General features: G+C 39.5%; 1 protein-coding gene across 1 annotated transcript in view; it reads left to right on the top strand.

Annotated features, from left to right (window-relative positions):
• fhit (fragile histidine triad diadenosine triphosphatase) overlaps positions 1–17,294 on the top strand; it is a 231,665-nt gene that overhangs the window by 54,273 nt on the left and 160,098 nt on the right. Inside the window, exon 2 of the mRNA XM_008294107.1 lies at positions 15,502–15,626. Within this exon, the coding sequence (XP_008292329.1) occupies positions 15,521–15,626 (106 nt within the window). The 5' untranslated portion in view covers positions 15,502–15,520. The remainder of the gene's footprint in view (positions 1–15,501; positions 15,627–17,294) is intronic.

Raw genomic sequence — 17,294 nt, 5'->3', positions numbered from 1 at the left:
TCCCACACAGTCCAAAAACATGTTGAGGTTAATTGGTGATTCTAAATTGTCCGTAGGTGTGAATGTGAGTGTGCTTGGTTGTCTGTCTCTAAGTGTAGTCTGTCTCGTCACGCTTTACTTTTGTCTCAGTTTACATGCACACTTGACATTCAGATTTTTGTCATGTGTGTCATGTTTTGAGGCTTAATTTCACCTCTGGCATTTCATCTTGACTGCCTGGCTCTTAGTGTTAGACAATTTCATTGCACAGTGTTAAACTGCTGTTTTTTATGCTGCGTATATGACAATAAATGTCTATCTATCTATTTCTCATCTCCTAAAGTGTAGTTCATGAAGAAATCTTTTTTTTTTTCAGTCTGCAACCGAGGCAATATCAACTTAACAAAGTAAAATACAAAAACAAACATAGTTGAGTAAAAGTAAAAGTACAATCAAAGTACAATGTGGAGCTAGAAAGAAGTGAACTTACCACACCTTTCTAGCCCACTCCCTATCACAGCTGCAACCTACAGGCTACAATATACAACTGGAGTGAGCACTCCCCTGGGCAATATCACATAAATATTTAATGACTTATAATGGACAATAATTACTTCCCTTTTACATTTACCAGCAGGGAACTTGCTGTTATATAAAATGAAAACAGTTTAGAATGAATGTAGTAAAAAATACAGGCCACACAGTAGGACCTCAATGCAACAAAGATCAGTATACCTTTCATTAGAAAGATTCATATCCATCCATCCATCCATTATCTATATGCCGCTTAATCCTGTCTCGTACCACGTGGGGGCTGGAGTCTATCCCAGCTGACTTAGAGCGAAGGCAGGGGACACCCTGGACAGGTCGCCAGTCTATCGCTTAGAGACAGACAACCAAGCACACTCACATTCACACCTACGGACAATTTAGAATCACCAATTAACCTCAACATGTTTTTAGACTGTGTATTATTTAAAATGATAACACCAGCTTTCTGGAGAGATGTTCTAAATCACTGCATTACAACGGATTTGACCATCTGTAAGCACATGATGTTTTACTTTAAAGACTCTTTATTTCATGAGAATCTACAGAGAAGTCGCCCTGCTTAATATTGTCAGGAGGTAAACAGCTTCATGTGGTGGTTGAACTCAGGAATTTTGTTTTGTGACTATGAGCTTCGACTCTTCGTATTTCTACTTTGCCATTTTTCAACACAATGATGAAAAAGTGAAGGTCTCTCTGATGGCCTATTTAACTGATCTGAGTGGTGCCCAGAATAAACGAATGCAATTTTAAACATAAAGTGTAGTTTTCCGCTACACATTCTAATTTACTAGTTCCTGCCGTGAGACTGTTGCACTACATATTATTATTTTTATTGTTATTTTTGATAGTCCCGTGTAACACTACATAATGTACGTTACCTTGCTGCAGGAGTGTGGGGAGACCTCCTAGATCCTCTTCAACACTGAGCTTACCATCTGATGAGTCAGTTTAATTCTGTTGAGAGGGTTGAAGCTTATTCGTCAAGCAAGTGTTTTTTTTTTTTTTTTCATTCTTTACATAAATATTTTGTGAAAACAATGAGTGCAACTATGTGTACATCTAAAACAAATGCCATGGAAGCCTTCAAGGAGAGAGGGTCTGAAAGTGTGACCTGTCCAATATCATCAGATGACACTTTAATGCTTTGAGTTTGACTATCAAAGAGTTTCTTTTCTTGCATATTTTTAAGGTATGTAGGCAAAGGTTCAGGTTTTCACCCGACTGTGGAGGAAATAAAGCCGTATGTTACTGTAGTAAGCAGTGTGATTTTACAAAATTTTCCACCACTGTGAAGAAACAGCATTAGCATTTGTCAACATAAATATCCCACATACTGCCACAGTTTATTCTCTGAATGACCTCTGCAGTGGATAAATGTAAACTCATTTCCATTCATGGGAAAGAAAACTCAGGGTTTTGATTTTTTTTCTCTCTCTCAGAGCCGTGACAGTGTTATGATTTCTTAAATAAAATAAATATAATGATTTTTAAAAGAATAAATAAAAAAAAGTTATGGTTTGTATCTGCTCCTCCCAGTCCAGGCTGTCCTTGTGAGTTTCACCAATCACTGCTTGTTTGGTCACATACCCATTGTTTGTCCACAGCAATCTCCCTATCTCTTTCTCTGTGTGTAATTCTCATTCATGTCTAAAGGCTTGATGAGTGTGCCTGACCGATATACCGTTGAGCCACCTCCCATCAGAAAATTGAATCTAGATAAGGCTTCCTTTTTACCCCAACAGACCCATTTGTGTTTGGTATCATACACATGGACGGGCTGCATAGCAAAGGTGTTGTTATATATGTCGTTCTTTAATTGAAAAGCATTGCTGAGTTTCTCTTTTCACCTACCGTCCCAGTAGACTGCCTCATCACTTGTTTCTTTTTTCGACAGAAGAACAATTTGCTGACAGCAGGACTACTCTCTTACTTGAGTAAATCAAATTTGTTATGAAGGAGTGCTGACTGGATGAAACAGTATGTGAGTGGCTGAGCTCTTATTACCTAACCAGGCACTGAAATGATGGTTTTTATTTTCCCTTTGATGATTGATTTTGACCTCAGTTACTAAGTGTGATTGTCTGTTATAAGCAGGGTCATTCCATCTCACTTCACTGAATGCCCCACGGCTGACCAATCTTCAATTTGACACTTTTGTTTTTTTAAATGTGGTGGATATTGATTGATGTGGTCATTGGTAACATTCGTTTTTGAGTTCTTAATTCTTAAAAAGAAGTGGAGTCATGTTGATTTTTTGTACCAATTTCTTCATGCCAATCTGTGGAGCAATGTTTGAAGTGTCATGACTTGATAAATAATAAGTTGGTAGCAATAATACATGGTGTACTGATGTTAGCATTAAATCTCTGTTTTAAAGTAGTTCCTGCCCAGTGGGTTTCCCACTTCACTGCCTTTTTATGCAATATTTCCACCCATGTTGTGAACCATATGGATGGATTTTCCTGGATATTCCAAAAGGCGCTGATGTCATACAATTTGGGTGTATAATTTGTGGATATCTGGCATTATGGCTTCAGCAGAGAAAGTAATGTTGTAAACATTGTTCTATAATGCTAATTGGACAATAACCATGTCCATGCGTTGAACAAGGACTGTTTCACTTGATATTACATGCATGAAATAAATCTGGTTGAACATGAATGTGATTGGTACCTCTTAATGCTGACACCACCACATCATGTATCATTGCCACCGACTTTGCTAACACAATGTTTATTTGTGACTAGCTCTGTGCTAACCACTACTGGAGTGGTTTCATCAATCATAACTGCTCAATGCATGTTCAAATATTTCCCATAAATGCAAAAAATGTAATTTTAATAATGACGTATGCCTCTGACGGGCGCTGCACTCTGCATTTTTAAAGTTACTATGGGTGTCAATCACAGGAACAAACAATTAGCCTCTTGGGGAAAAATAAAGGTTTTATGATTTTTGGAATATCAGAATAAAAAAGAACATTGATATTTTTCGACCATATTTGCACCATCATATGACTGGTTAGTACTGTTTCATCACATCAGGGTTGTACCACTGAGTACCGTATGTACATATCAATAAACCTACAAAACTTCTGGACTTCAGCTACATTATTCCTCAATTTACGGCACTTCAGACACATATTGGCACTAAGAAAATGGCACAAAAATTGACATGACTTACCTTCTTTAAGATTTTTTATCTCAGAAATTAATGTTACGTATAACCTCAGATTTTATACACATTTTACTTAACATATTTATGCACAGATAAAAATCAAAATCTGACAAATATGAGGTGGGATGACAGCAGTCCAATCAACAAGGTCTTACTGTATTGCAATAGATTTTTTAATTTCTTGTCAAGTAGGACAAAAAGACTGGCTGCTATTTAATTAGCTGCTAACTTGAAACCTGATGTGATTGATTACTGTTTGCCTGCAGGAATACTGCAGTCACTATTTGTAGTGTAGTGTGTTGTGTTCATGTTCCTCTATCAGCTTCTATCAGCTGTCAGATTGGTCTGAGGATTAGATCTTCATAGTGAGAGCTTTGGGGAGTTTATTTTCTTACTTTACTGGACACCCTCCTGCTACCCCTTTCACACATCCTGACTATTTTGAACAATATGACCTTTCCTCTAGTGCTACCAACATGTATGGACTTTGTAGCAGCAAGGCTGTGAACAGCAAAATCAGACAGGTTCCACAGGTTGAAACTGAGATGTGTGTGTCATCTGTGTGTGTTTTAGAAAGCTGTTCACATTATTTCTAAGTTGACAAATACAACATATACTGCTTGTCCTTCAAAATGAATTCTCATTGACTTGTATTGTGCCATCACACCCTGCTGCTAGCATTTTCACTTAAAAATTTAAAAAAATATATTAAAAAAAAAAAAATCTGAAGATCAACAAATAACAAAGATTTTGCTCAAATGATTACTTTTGTCTTTGTCTCACTCTACCTCTCTGAAATGCTTTTTATATGTGACCCATTTTGACATTTGGCAGCAGTTAAAATAATTGTCATTGTTTGAGCATAACACTTCATGACTTCTCCTAAAGTGACCTTAAATACAAAATAATTTACATTTGTACTCATACTTTTTGACCAGTATCAATTGAAATGGATTAATCTATCTCTGTGTGTATTTCTATGGGACAGTATCAATATGGAGACCTTGCCATTATTGTGAGAACTGCCTGCATTCCCACCACATGTACCCAGGTTATTGCAGAGACAGTCACCTTTGGTTTTTGAAGAGTCACAGGGGAGTCTCTGAACAGTGAGTCAGTAAAACTGCTTTGGAGTGATCATGTATGGTGCACATACAGAACAGAGGTCGGAGAGTGCCTTGACATGGTCACAAGATCTGCATCTGCAAGCACAAGCACCTGCAAAATAACAACGTATTTCAAAATAATCAAATTTGAGTCCATTGATTCCAAGCTAACTGAGGTCAAAACAAAGGGGTTCAAAAGGAGTTAGGAGGCCATGTGGTTGTGGCAGAAAGACCATGCAAATATTCATTGTGTGTGTGTGTGTGTGTGTGTGTGTGTGTGTGTGTGTGTGTGTGTGTGTGTGTGTGTGTGGCCCCACTACATACAATATATACTTGTGTATTCATATCCAAAGGGGATGAAGTGGTGTGTTTGTTGAATCTGTTCGGTGGAAAACAATTTGATAAAAGAGGTGTGGGTGGTTGCCATTTAAACCCACCACACATGTAATTGAATTTGCCCTCAGCCTTACAACCCATCAAGGAAAAGCAGCCAAGCAGCACACACATCACTCCAGTCAAAGTGTGGCTGTGCTACGTGAAAGGAGCAGCAGGGCAAAGTTAGCTCTCCTGAAGCTTGACGCTATTCATGCACATGGGATCGATGTTACTGAATCAAATCACAGCATACATTGTTTATTGTTATTTTTTATTATCTTCTTTTATTCACATGTCTCTTTTAGTCCTTGTATTTTATGGCGTTCTGTTTTAATTGTAAAACATTTTGGTTCAACTTGTTCAACCAACTTTGTTGTTTTTAAATCTGGTCCCTATCAATATTTGACTTTGCCTTTGGGTACGATAATACAAGTGTCATCATATGTTCTGATATTGTGGTGTGACATATACATTATGTCATTGTTATTGAGAACTACACAAATACTGAAATGTGTTGTCCTGAAGGTTTCAGTTAAACTTACAATAACACAATACCTATTAAAAAAAACATTTTCCCCTTTTATTGCTTGTCACCATTAAATTAAGGTCAATGTAATTTGGCTTTTTGACAAAGAACTAAAAGATTCATGTCAAAGTAAAACTAGATTTCTTCAAAGTAATGTAAAATAATGAAAAATATAAAAGGCAAGATAAGTGATTGCATAGAGCTGAAACCAGAAGTTTACATTCACTGTACAAAAAGACATCAAACTTTTTTTTCCTCACTTTTCCTGTTTTAGGTCAGTTAGGATTACCAAAAATATTTCTGTTTGCCAAATGCCAGAATAATGAGAGAAATAATTTTTTAGAGAATTTTTTGTTACTTTCTTCAAAGGCTGAAGTTTACATACAGTAAGTTTAGTATGCCTCCAACCTGTGTGGTTAAGCTAGGATGATGATGTCATTGTGTTGTAAGCTTTTGAGGGATTAAATGACAACATTTGAGTTAATTTGGAGGCACGCCTGTGGATGTATTTGAGGCACACCTCAAACACTCTGCTTTCCTTTGTGACAACATGAGAAAATCTAAATAAATCAGTCATGATATCAGGAAGAGAATTGTGGACCTCCACAAGTCTGGTTCATTCTCTGGTACAATTTCCAGATGCCTGAAGTTTCCATGTTCATCTGTTCAAACAATTATACACAAGAATAAACACCATGGGAATGTCCAGCCATCATACCGTTAAGGAAGGAGACGGGTTCTGTGTCCCAGAAATAAAGTGTTTAACCGTGAAGTGTATGAAATGTATGTATAAACCCCAGAACAAAACCAAAAGGTCTTGTGAAGATGTTAGCTGAAGCTGGCCAGAGAGTGTCATTATCCACAGTGAAACAAGTCCTGTATCGACATGAGCTGAAAGGCTCTGAGAGGAAGAAGACATTATTCCAAAGGCAACATTAAAAAAAGCCAGCTTACAGTTTGCAAATGCAGACAGGGACAAAGACGTTTCTTGTTGGAGACATGTCCTGTGGTCTGATGAAGCTAAAATTTAACTGTTTGGCCATAATGACCATTTAGAGGATAAAGGGGGAAGCTTGCAAGCCTGAGAACACCATCTCAACTGTGAAGTACAGGGGTGGCAGCAACATGTTGTGGGGCTGTTTTGCTGCAGGAGGGACTGGTGCACTTCACAAAATAAATGGTATCATGAGGAAAGAATGTTATGTGGAAATATTATAGCAACATCTCAGTACATTAGCCAGGAAGCCAAAGCTTGGGTGCAAATAGGTCTTCCAAATGGACAACAACCCAAAGCACATTGCCAAATTAGTTGCAAAGTGACTTAAGGACAACAAATTCAATGTTTTGGAGTGGCCATCACAAAGCCCTGATCTCAAGTCTGTAGAAAATTTGTCGGCAGAGCTTTAAAGGTGTGTGGAGCAAGGAGGCCAACAAACCTGATTCAGTTACACCAGTTCTGTCAGGAGGAATGGACCAAAAACCAGCAAACTATTGTGAGAAGTTTGTGGAAGGATACCCAAAATGTTTGACCCAAGTCATACAGTTTAAGACAATGACACCAAATACTAAGGAAATGTATGTAAACTTCTGACCTTGAAGAAAGTACAAAAAAATTCTCTTAAAATCGGATGGATGGATGGGTTACAAAAAGAGAATGTTACTTTGCATGCAAGACCCTGTGTCTGTGTACAGCCTAAGTAACATCCACTTTAACATGTGGAGCCAAATACCCAATGGCTTAATCCTACAGCAAATCAAAGCATACAAATCTAGAACTCCAACAAAACATCCATCCATCTGTTTTCTTCCACTTATTCGTAGTCGAGTTACGAAGGCATTTGTTCCTGGGGGATCCCAAGGTGTTCCCATCCCATATATAAACGCTCCAACGAGTTCTGGGTCTGCCCCAGGGTATCCTCCCAGATGCTCAGAAATCTCCAATGGATGTTTCCCAGGAGGCATCCAAATCAGCTGTCCAAACCACCTCAACTAACTTCTTTTGACACAAAGGAGCAACGGCTCTACTCCAAGCTCCCTCCGGATGTCTGAGCTCCTCACCCTATCATAGCCAGCCACCATACAGAGGAGACTCATTTCAGTGGCTTGTAACTGCGATCTTGTTCTTTCAGTCACTACCTGGAGCTTATAACCACAGATAAGAGTTGGAATGTAGACTATCTGGTAAATCAAGACCTTTGCCTTTCAGCTTAGCTCCCTCTTCCTCACAACGGTCTGGTACAATGCCTGCATTACTGCTGATGCTGCACGAAGCCACATGTCAATCTCATGCTCCATTTTCTCATCACTCGTGAACAAGATCCCGAGATACTTAAACTCCTTCACTTGGGACAGTACCCCCAACCCAGAGAGAGCAATCCACTGGTTTCTGGCAGAGAAGCATGGCCTTGGACCTGGAAGTGCTTACTTGATCCCAGCTACTTCACACTCAACTGCAAACCGCTCCAGTGCATGCTGAATTCCATGGTCTGTTGAAACCAATAATCACATGTAAAAAACAGTGATGCGATCCTGAGGTCCCCATAATGCACACCCTCCTCACCCTGACTGTGTCTTGAGATCCTGTCCATAAATACCACAAACAGAATCAGAGACAATGGGCATCTCTGGCGGAGTCCAACACCCACAGGAAACGTGTTTGACTTTGTGCTGAGAATGTGAACACAGCTGTTACTTTGGTTGTTCAAGGACTGAATGGCTCATTATGCCTAGCCTGGTGCCCCATACTCCCACAGTAGCCCCCACAGAGACCCTTGAGGGACACGGTTGTAAGCCTTTTTCAAATCCACAAAGCACATGTGGACTGGCTGGTCAGACTCTCATGACCCCCTTAGCAGCTCCACCATGTTAAAGAGCTGCTCCACTGTTCCAGGATGGAATCCGCATTGTACCTACTGAATCTGAGGTTCAGCAATCAGTTGGCACCATCCTTCCAGCACTCTGGAGCAAACTCTCCCTGGGAGGCTGATAGGTGTGATACCCTCATACCCACTTTTTTTTTTTTTTTTTTTAATGGGGACCACCACCCCAGTCTGCCACTCCACAGGGATCTTCCCCGAGGACTATGTGACATTGAAGAGATGTGTCAGCCAAAACAGTCCAACAATTTCCAGAGTCTTTAGTGTCCTGACACATTTTGACACTGGAATGCTACCCCATTCTTTGTTGCAAAACTGCTCAAGCTATGCCGAGTTGTACGGGGAGCAACAGTGAACATTTCTTTTTAAGTGTAGCCATAAACTCTCAATAATTAAGGTCTGGCTTCTGACTTGACAATTCCAGAACATTCACCTTGCTGTCTTTGAACCATTGTTGTCTAGTTTTTGCTGTATCCTTTGGGCAATTGTCTTGCCAGAAATTAATCTTCTTCCAGTTCTCTTGCAGACTGCATCAGGTCGTCCTCCAGGATTTCCCTATACTTAGCTGCATTCATTTTACTCTCTACCTTTACAAGCCTTCTAGGGCCTGATGCTGAGCATCCTCAAATCATGATTCTTCCAGCACCATACTTCACACTGGGGATTTTGTTTGTGATGATGTGCAGTGTTTGGTATCAGCCAAACATAGCATTTGGTCTCATAGCCAAAAAGGTCAATATTGGTGTCAACAGACTAAAGAACCTTGTTCTGCTTGACTTCTGACATCTGAACTCTAGTCGAGATTTATTATTAGTTGTCATTCTACATTGTACAATGACGTTCAGTTAATACTCTCATATTAAAATGAGAGATTAAAAAACTAAAAACAAACAAGCCATAAAAGCAACAAACAGCTTTGGTGGTGTTATTCTTCCTCAGTGTAGATTTCACCTGATGACACTGTAGAATCCTGCTGCTGCTGCTCTTCCAGCTGGGGCAGCTGGACCATCTCTCTGCTGTTTTGTGTTTCAAAGCATTGGGAATGTTGTTCCAAAAAGGGTGGCTGCGGCTAAGGTGGTAGCGCAGCTGATCCCCCACCCCTCCACAGTCAAAGTGTCCTTGGGCAACCTGAAGATGCTCTCAATGGCAGGCAGCACGTTGCATGGCAGCTCTGTCACCATTGGTGTATGAATGCGTGTGTGAATGGGTGAATGAGAAACCTTGTAAAGCGCTTTGAGTATCACTAAGGGAAAAAATTGCAGACTATTTACCATTTACTATTGGTTGTCCAGTCAAGTCTCTGTGATGATCGTCAAACAGCTTTCCATGCTGTGTGACATAATCCTCAGCCGTATCTCGTCCATCTTGTTAACGAGTGACCTGGAGTTCATGAGGAAGAGCCGGTCTATGTGGATTAGCATGTAGCTTAGCACGTAAGCCGCCTCTCTTGCCCCATTTTCATCTACGCTCCCTTCTCCACCTCCGACGACACTGGAGCGGAATGATGATAGCTCTGCCAGTCCGCTGACTCTGCTGGATCTCAGGTGGACTAAACCCCAGAATTGCAAATGTTTCAAGTTGTTACTGTTTACCGATATCCAAAAGTTTGGCTCTTCCAAACTGGATTAGAGCCTCAAGTGTCTGCTGCATAATCATACACCGACATATTCCTGCCACCATATCATTCAACCGTCATTACAAAATTTTTTAAAACAAGTTAATCTGTTCTGGAAACTGCTCGAAAGGTTAAAGATTTGTAACACACAATGATAGACTAAATGGTTATATTTATGGAAGCATTTATTTAATAAGACTTTTGGTCACTCTGCCACACACCCAGATGGAGTAGAAATGACAGGAACTCACTCCCAAAGAGTTTCTCTTTGAAAGGTGAATGTACGGTCTCCATTTTTACATTCTCTTTCACACCATTGCAATGAGTTATTAGAGCCAATGGTTTTGAGCACCTGGCCTCAATCTGACCAAAGCCTCAGTGTGATAACCAATAACCATTTACTGGTCCAAGGTGCTAAACAGTTAATTGTCATTTTTTTAAAAAAAAGCCTTCTATATGAAAGGTGAAATGTCTTTAAAAACCTTAAAGAAAATTGCAGTCACTTTCTACTGAAGCTTCAAGGGTTACCATGACCTGTATGATTGGGAATTATACAGACTTAATTATTTAGGAAGACCCTGGTGGACTCTTGGATTTTCACAAGCAACTAAAATGTTTAAATCCTTTAAATACATTGAAATGAACTCTGTTTCCTCAGTTGAACACATGACCTGTGCTGTGTGTGTGTTCTCAATAAAAGAAAGAAATCAGTTTAGCTTTGGTAGCTGAACAGGCTGGCATTCACAAATTACAGTGGTAAAATCTGTGTAAAGTAAACACTAATTGGGTCATCGTTGCACACAGTGAAGTAATTGCAGTATCCTGATCCTTAATTGTGTGGAATTGTCAGACTTCATTTGGAATGCTAATGCAGAAAAGACAGCTGGTAAGACAGAGTGAATGAGTCTTCTGGGACCAAATCCAAATTTACCATTGGTTCTCCCTCTGTGGTGGCTGAGCAGTTCAGGTAGAAGAACAGAGAAAAGATGGGAGGAAGGAGGAAGCAGTGATTATCTCTATTCTCCAGCCTTTGTCTGGCTCCTCTTTTCCCATCCTCTGCCTCTGTCAGACCACGTAGGCCACCAAGAGGGAGCCATGTAATCACTTTGGCACCATTTAACCCCATTACAGTAAGCCAAACACATGTTTTAAAATGAGGAGGTGCAGTTACAGTTATTAGGTGAGATGAAATTGGTCACAGTGGCACACCAGCATGCCCCGCCCTCCAGTGTTCTGTACCCACAACTCTCTCCACTTTAGATGGACATGCTCAACAGGGAAAGACATGTTTTTGTCAACATGTACTTAAGGGATTTTGATGTTTGTTTAAAGACAAACAATTTGTTGTACTCTGTAGATTTTCAATTTAAATTAAGCACACTGCGTACTTAAAGAAGAGTTACAGAAATTGTACAAACAAACAAACAAAAAGACCACTATGAAGCAAAGTGTTATTATTATTTTGTATGTTTAACTCGCTTTTGATTTAAAAAAAAAAAAAAAAATCAACAGTTTCTATTCTGATACATGCTGATGGCATAATTCTGTGTGGCTGAAAACACACACACACACACACACACACACACACACACACAGTTTGAAGGTAAACATATGTTTTATGTCATGTTTCCAGGTTTTTCAGACCAGATTTTCTGACATGACTGCTGAACATATCTGGTCACAGCAAAATAGGTTCTAATATTACTTCAATTCACTCAGCTTTGAACTGTAAAATATTTGCAGTTTCATAGATTCTGCATTTGTTTTATTTTGTTTATTAGACATTTAAATAAATATTTCATATTTTAATTGAACTTAGACAAGCTGTGCAACACCCAAACGAAGCCTTGCGCTGACACAGTGGAACTCATTGCAGATTAAAAATAGAAAAATAATATTTCAAGAACGCAATTTTTTTTTTTTTTTTTTTAACAGTGTATAATAGCATAACTAAGGGACAGCTCGGGGATCCGTTTCACAAAGCAGGTTTAGTGAAAACTCTGAATCTGTTAACCCTGAAATGAGGGAAAGTCAGATTTTTTTCACTAAACCTGCTTTGTGAAATGAACCCCAGGTGATCCTGAGCAGCCCTAACTATCAGCTCTATCTAAGAGGAAAGTTTTAAGCCTAACCTTGAAGGTAGAGAGGGTGTCTGCCTTCAGAACCCAAACTGGAAGCTGATTCCATAACAGAGGAGCTGATAACTGAAGGCTCTGCCTCCCATTCCACAGAAGAGTTCATACAATATATCAAAAGACACACATTCTGTCCCAAACCATACTGATGCAACGATATGGGTTTAGCCCTGGGATGAATCTGTGAACGTCAGCCAATAGGCGATTCAAAGAAAATAGTCTAACAACAAGCATGACACACAGTTTTATCTTGGAAAGGGGCAGATTCACACTTCGATACAGATTAAAATGTATATCCAACTTTGTATTATTTAGATGCTAACATAATTTCTGATTCATTTTGATTTCAAGGGATTTTCCCTGCTTTTATCAGGACCACTGTGAGTCTCATTTTCATCTTTAACAACAGACAGAATATGGTTGTGGTGAATTCAGCTTGTCTGTACATTCTGTGGTCATAACAATAACTTCTCACAGCAGGATGTCAACCATGTAATATCGATGGAGGAGTTTGTCAGATGTGACACTGTGTTTCTGTCTAGGACACGGTCCAGTAAGATACATTCATCTCTCCACCACAGCAGTTTCACTGACAGAGAAACTATAGCCCACAATCATGTGTTTTGTCACTTCTGCTGTGATTACCACCAAACCCAAAGAAAACCCACTACCATGGTCCTATTTGGATAGAAAGTATAAACAGGAAAAAAAAAAAAAAAAAAGAAAGTATAAACAGAGTTTTAGCAATGTATTATTGTTTCCATCAGCAGCTCTCAGGCCCCTTTTACCTTTTGAATAAGTCATCATTTGCCACATGTTCATGTCCCCTTTTTAACTGCTTTAGTTAATAAAGATTAAGGAATGAACACTTATTTATAACACCACGTGCTCAGTAGTCACTTGAGACAAAGCTACTGTAAGAAACCACCAAATTATAACTGAGAATCCCTCTCCCAAACCACAGGATTAACAAACAAACAAACAAGAAGAAAAAAAGCACATGCAACTAAAACTTTTGACTTCTAAACACTTGACAGGTCCATTTGTGGTCACTATAAAGTTAAATGTACTTGAAAGAGTAAAACCAAAGATTGATATTTCCTTCTCATATTGTTAGACATGAAGGATTTTTGGAGGGCACGAAAAGCCAGGAAAGTTCTAAATATACAACATGTCTTTTTTCTGTTGACTTCAGAGAGAAAATAAAATCTAATTTCTGTTGTTATGATTAGAGAATAGTTAAATTTAGCCCACTGTACACAAACAGGTTTTGAGCTATAAATATAAATATATAATGTATAATATATAAATATGAGTGTTCATTCCTTTAAATGTCCATAACTTGTCATCTAAGAAATAGTTTCAGACAGCATGGTAGATAGGCAAACATGACTGCAAACCACGTGTCACCACCTGAACCCATGATCATCTATATGCAAGACTGTGAGCATATCTGAAGAGACTGCTGATGAATTCAGTGGTGTGCACAACCAGAGAATGTCTGCTCAAAGTGTGAGAAGTTGCCTGAGGAAAGCTGGTAGGCAATCTCATTGCTCACACCAAGCCCTTAGATCTAATGGTAGAACAATGTTGTAACTGGGTTCACTAGGATATTACTGCAGTTTCAATTCAATTCAATTCAATTCAGTTTCATTTTTATAGCGCCAATTTCCAACACATGTCATTCCATAGCACTTCACATAAGGTGAAGGCCTTATGAATTTTAAACAAAGAAAGGAGCACACAATAATTCATTGGATTCCCTATGAGAAAGCAGTCTGCAGCAGTGGAAAGAAACAAAAAAAAAACCTTTAATTGGGAGGAACAAAATACCTCCAACAGAACCAGCCTGAGGGAAGGTGGCCATTGGTCTCGCCTTGTTGGGGTGAGAGTGGGGATGAGGGGGTGGGGTGACAGCAGGAGGGGTTGGGGTTGGGATCCGCGGACAGCAGTCATTGGACACTAGCAAGATAGAGGGTGGTCCTTTTCACTGATAATCCAGCTTGAAGCTGTACAGAGCAGTTGTCAGATGTGTTTGGTGTTGATGGCAATCGCAATGCCCAATCATATCGAGATGACATCCTTGCACCCGTGGTTATTCCATTCATGTTTTACTATCACATGGCATCTGAACAAGACAATATGTGTCCTCCTGTTGCCAGAACATGCACTGCTCTTCTAGTAGATGAAAATTTTCCATCTCTATCATGGCCTGCATACTCTTCAGATAAGTCACCCATCCATCATATGTGGGATAATGTAGATAGAAGTGTTACAGGTATGTGGCACTACAGGATGAAAACAGTGAACACACACGTGTGACTTGTGATTTCTGGTCAGTGACCCTACTCTCTTAGTTTGTCCAGTACCTTGATATTACTGCAAGCTCCAGCTGTGCTGTTTAGCACTATTTAGCAACTGCACAATAACAGGTTGATTTTAGCATTGAGCACTACTGTGCCTTGTATAGCTGTTGCCATGGCTTTAGACTTTTGGCCTTGTCTACAGTTTTGATTAGTATTGTAGTGTCAGGGACAAATTACATCCCCCCATCACGCAATCACACCATACCACTCCCTTGGCTCTTCTGCATTTGCTGAAGTTATGTTAAAGAAAAGTTGCTGTTCAAACTACACTCAATCAAAACCAATACCTGGTCCATCAGGTAAGGTGGAATCTCAGATGGACTCGTCTCACTGTCACTGCTTTTTATTTTGTACAGTAAAAAAAAAAAAGAAAAGAAAAGTGTAAGGGGTTATGCAAGTGAAACATTAACACAAAAAGCATTAAAACAATAGTTTTAGTCTGTACCCATAATTTTATGAATAGCCTTACTTAATTACCACAGTTATTATCGATTTAAAGATGTTGAAAAGTCAGCCAGTGAAAGCAGTCAGAGGGTAAAGTCGTGGTTAGACATTATTTTTGAATCTCTTACATGCAAATTTGTAATATATATGTTATTTTTATTATATTGGTTTTAATGTTTTCCTTGTTGGATTCAGAATCACCTTCAGCCAGATCAGATCTGAATCAAATAAAGAAATGTCAATCACATTCTTCAGTGAGGGTGTTTCGCTGCGTGTACATGTGTGCAATGAAAAAAATCCTACTTCAACCTGATGTTATTGACCACCTGCTGCCTCTGCTTCTCTTTCAGGCCTGTGAATCAATGAAACATGTCAACCCTACGCTTTGGACAGCATCTCATCAAGGCCTCTGCTGTGTTCCTGCAGACAGAGCTGTCCTTCGCTCTGGTCAACAGGAAGCCTGTGGTGCCTGGTCGTATCTTTTCATTACATTCAGGTGAGAGGAGGTCTGACTGAGCTTACTGCTGTTTGTGACCTGACATGTGTGTAGGCATTTTATCACCATTCAGACCCTCTAAGTCTGGGGATGTGCTGTCAGTTTGTTGCACTTATGTTTTAGCTTGGTTTCCACTGTAGGTGGGTAGAGGGACAGTGTAAAAGACACGAGTTGCTGCTTTTACAATCCACACTACCATGTTCAATAGACTCCCTCACACGATTGAACTTCTAAAGATACATTTTGTTGGGCAGCATTTCGGTTCTAGACCTTCCTCAGGCAAATACATATGTTTGTAAAATATTTTTCTTGTACAACTCCCTATGGTCCCCATGCAACAATTTATAGTAAATGTACCTAATCTGGTTGCAAATTCATTTTTAATGAGCTTCTGAAGTTCTTTATGGTGTCAGCTGATAATTACCATCATGGGCGGCTGTGGCTCAGGTGGTAGAGTGGTTGTCCTCTAATCACAAGGTTGGCAGTTTGATCCCCTGCCACTCCACATGTTGCAGTGAACATGTAAAGAGGGACACTGAATCCGAAGTTGCTCCCAATGGCAGGCAGCGCCTTGCATGGCAGCTCTGTCGCCATTGGTGTATGATTGTGTGTGAATGGGTGAATAAGAAACACATTGTGAAGTGCTTTGAGTACCTCTACAAGTGCACACAATTTACAATTTTACCATTTGTCATTTTAAGATTAGTACAGTGGTATCTAATAGACTAGATTTTTAATGAAAAGACCAACAACAACAAAAACAGCAACAAAAACCCATAAATGATTGATCAGTGTATGGCATAGACCATGTAAAAAACCTGAGTGACAATCCTTTAAAAACCTTAAAAGTATCTAAAATATATTTGAATTATATATATACAGTACAGACCAAAAGTTTGGACACACCTTCTCATTCAATGAGTTTCCTTTCTTTTCATGACTATTGTAGATTCACACTGAAGACATCAAAACTATGAATTAACACATGTGGAATTATGTACTTAACAAAAAAGTGTGAAACAACTGAAAATACGCCTTATATTCTAGGTTCTTCAAAGTAGCCACCTTTTGCTGTGATTACTGCTTCGCACACACTCTGCATTCTCTTGATGAGCTTCAAGAGGTAGTCACCTGAAATGGTTTTAAACCTCACAGGTGTGCCCTGTCAGGTTTAATAAGTGGGATTTCTTGCCTTATAAATGGGGTTGGGACCATCAGTTGTGTTGTGCAGCAGTCAGGTGGATACACAGCTGATAGTCCTACTGAATAGACTTTTAGACTTTGTATTATGGCAAGAAAAAAGCAGCTACGTAAAGAGAAACGAGAGGCCATCATTACTTTAAGAAATGAAGGTCAGTCAGTCTGAGAAATTGGGAAACTTTGAAAGTGTCCCCAAGTGCAGTCGCAAAAACCATCAAGCGCTGCAAAGAACCTGGCTCACATGAGGACCGCCCCAGGAAAGGAAGACCAAGAGTCACCTCTGCTGCAGAGGATAAGTTCATCCGAGTCACCAGCCTCAGAAATCGCAGGTTAACAGCAGCTCAGATTAGAGACCATGTCAATGCCACACAGAGTTCTAGCAGCAGACACCTCTCTAGAACAACTGTTAAGAGGAGACTGTGTGAATCAGGCCTTCATGGTAGAATA

This window comes from Stegastes partitus, unplaced genomic scaffold, assembly GCF_000690725.1.
Source record: "Stegastes partitus isolate 25-593 unplaced genomic scaffold, Stegastes_partitus-1.0.2 Scaffold943, whole genome shotgun sequence".
Lineage (NCBI taxonomy): Eukaryota > Metazoa > Chordata > Actinopteri > Pomacentridae > Stegastes > Stegastes partitus.
Note: the sequence above shows the minus strand (reverse complement) of the source record. Positions and strands in the feature narration are given on the sequence as shown.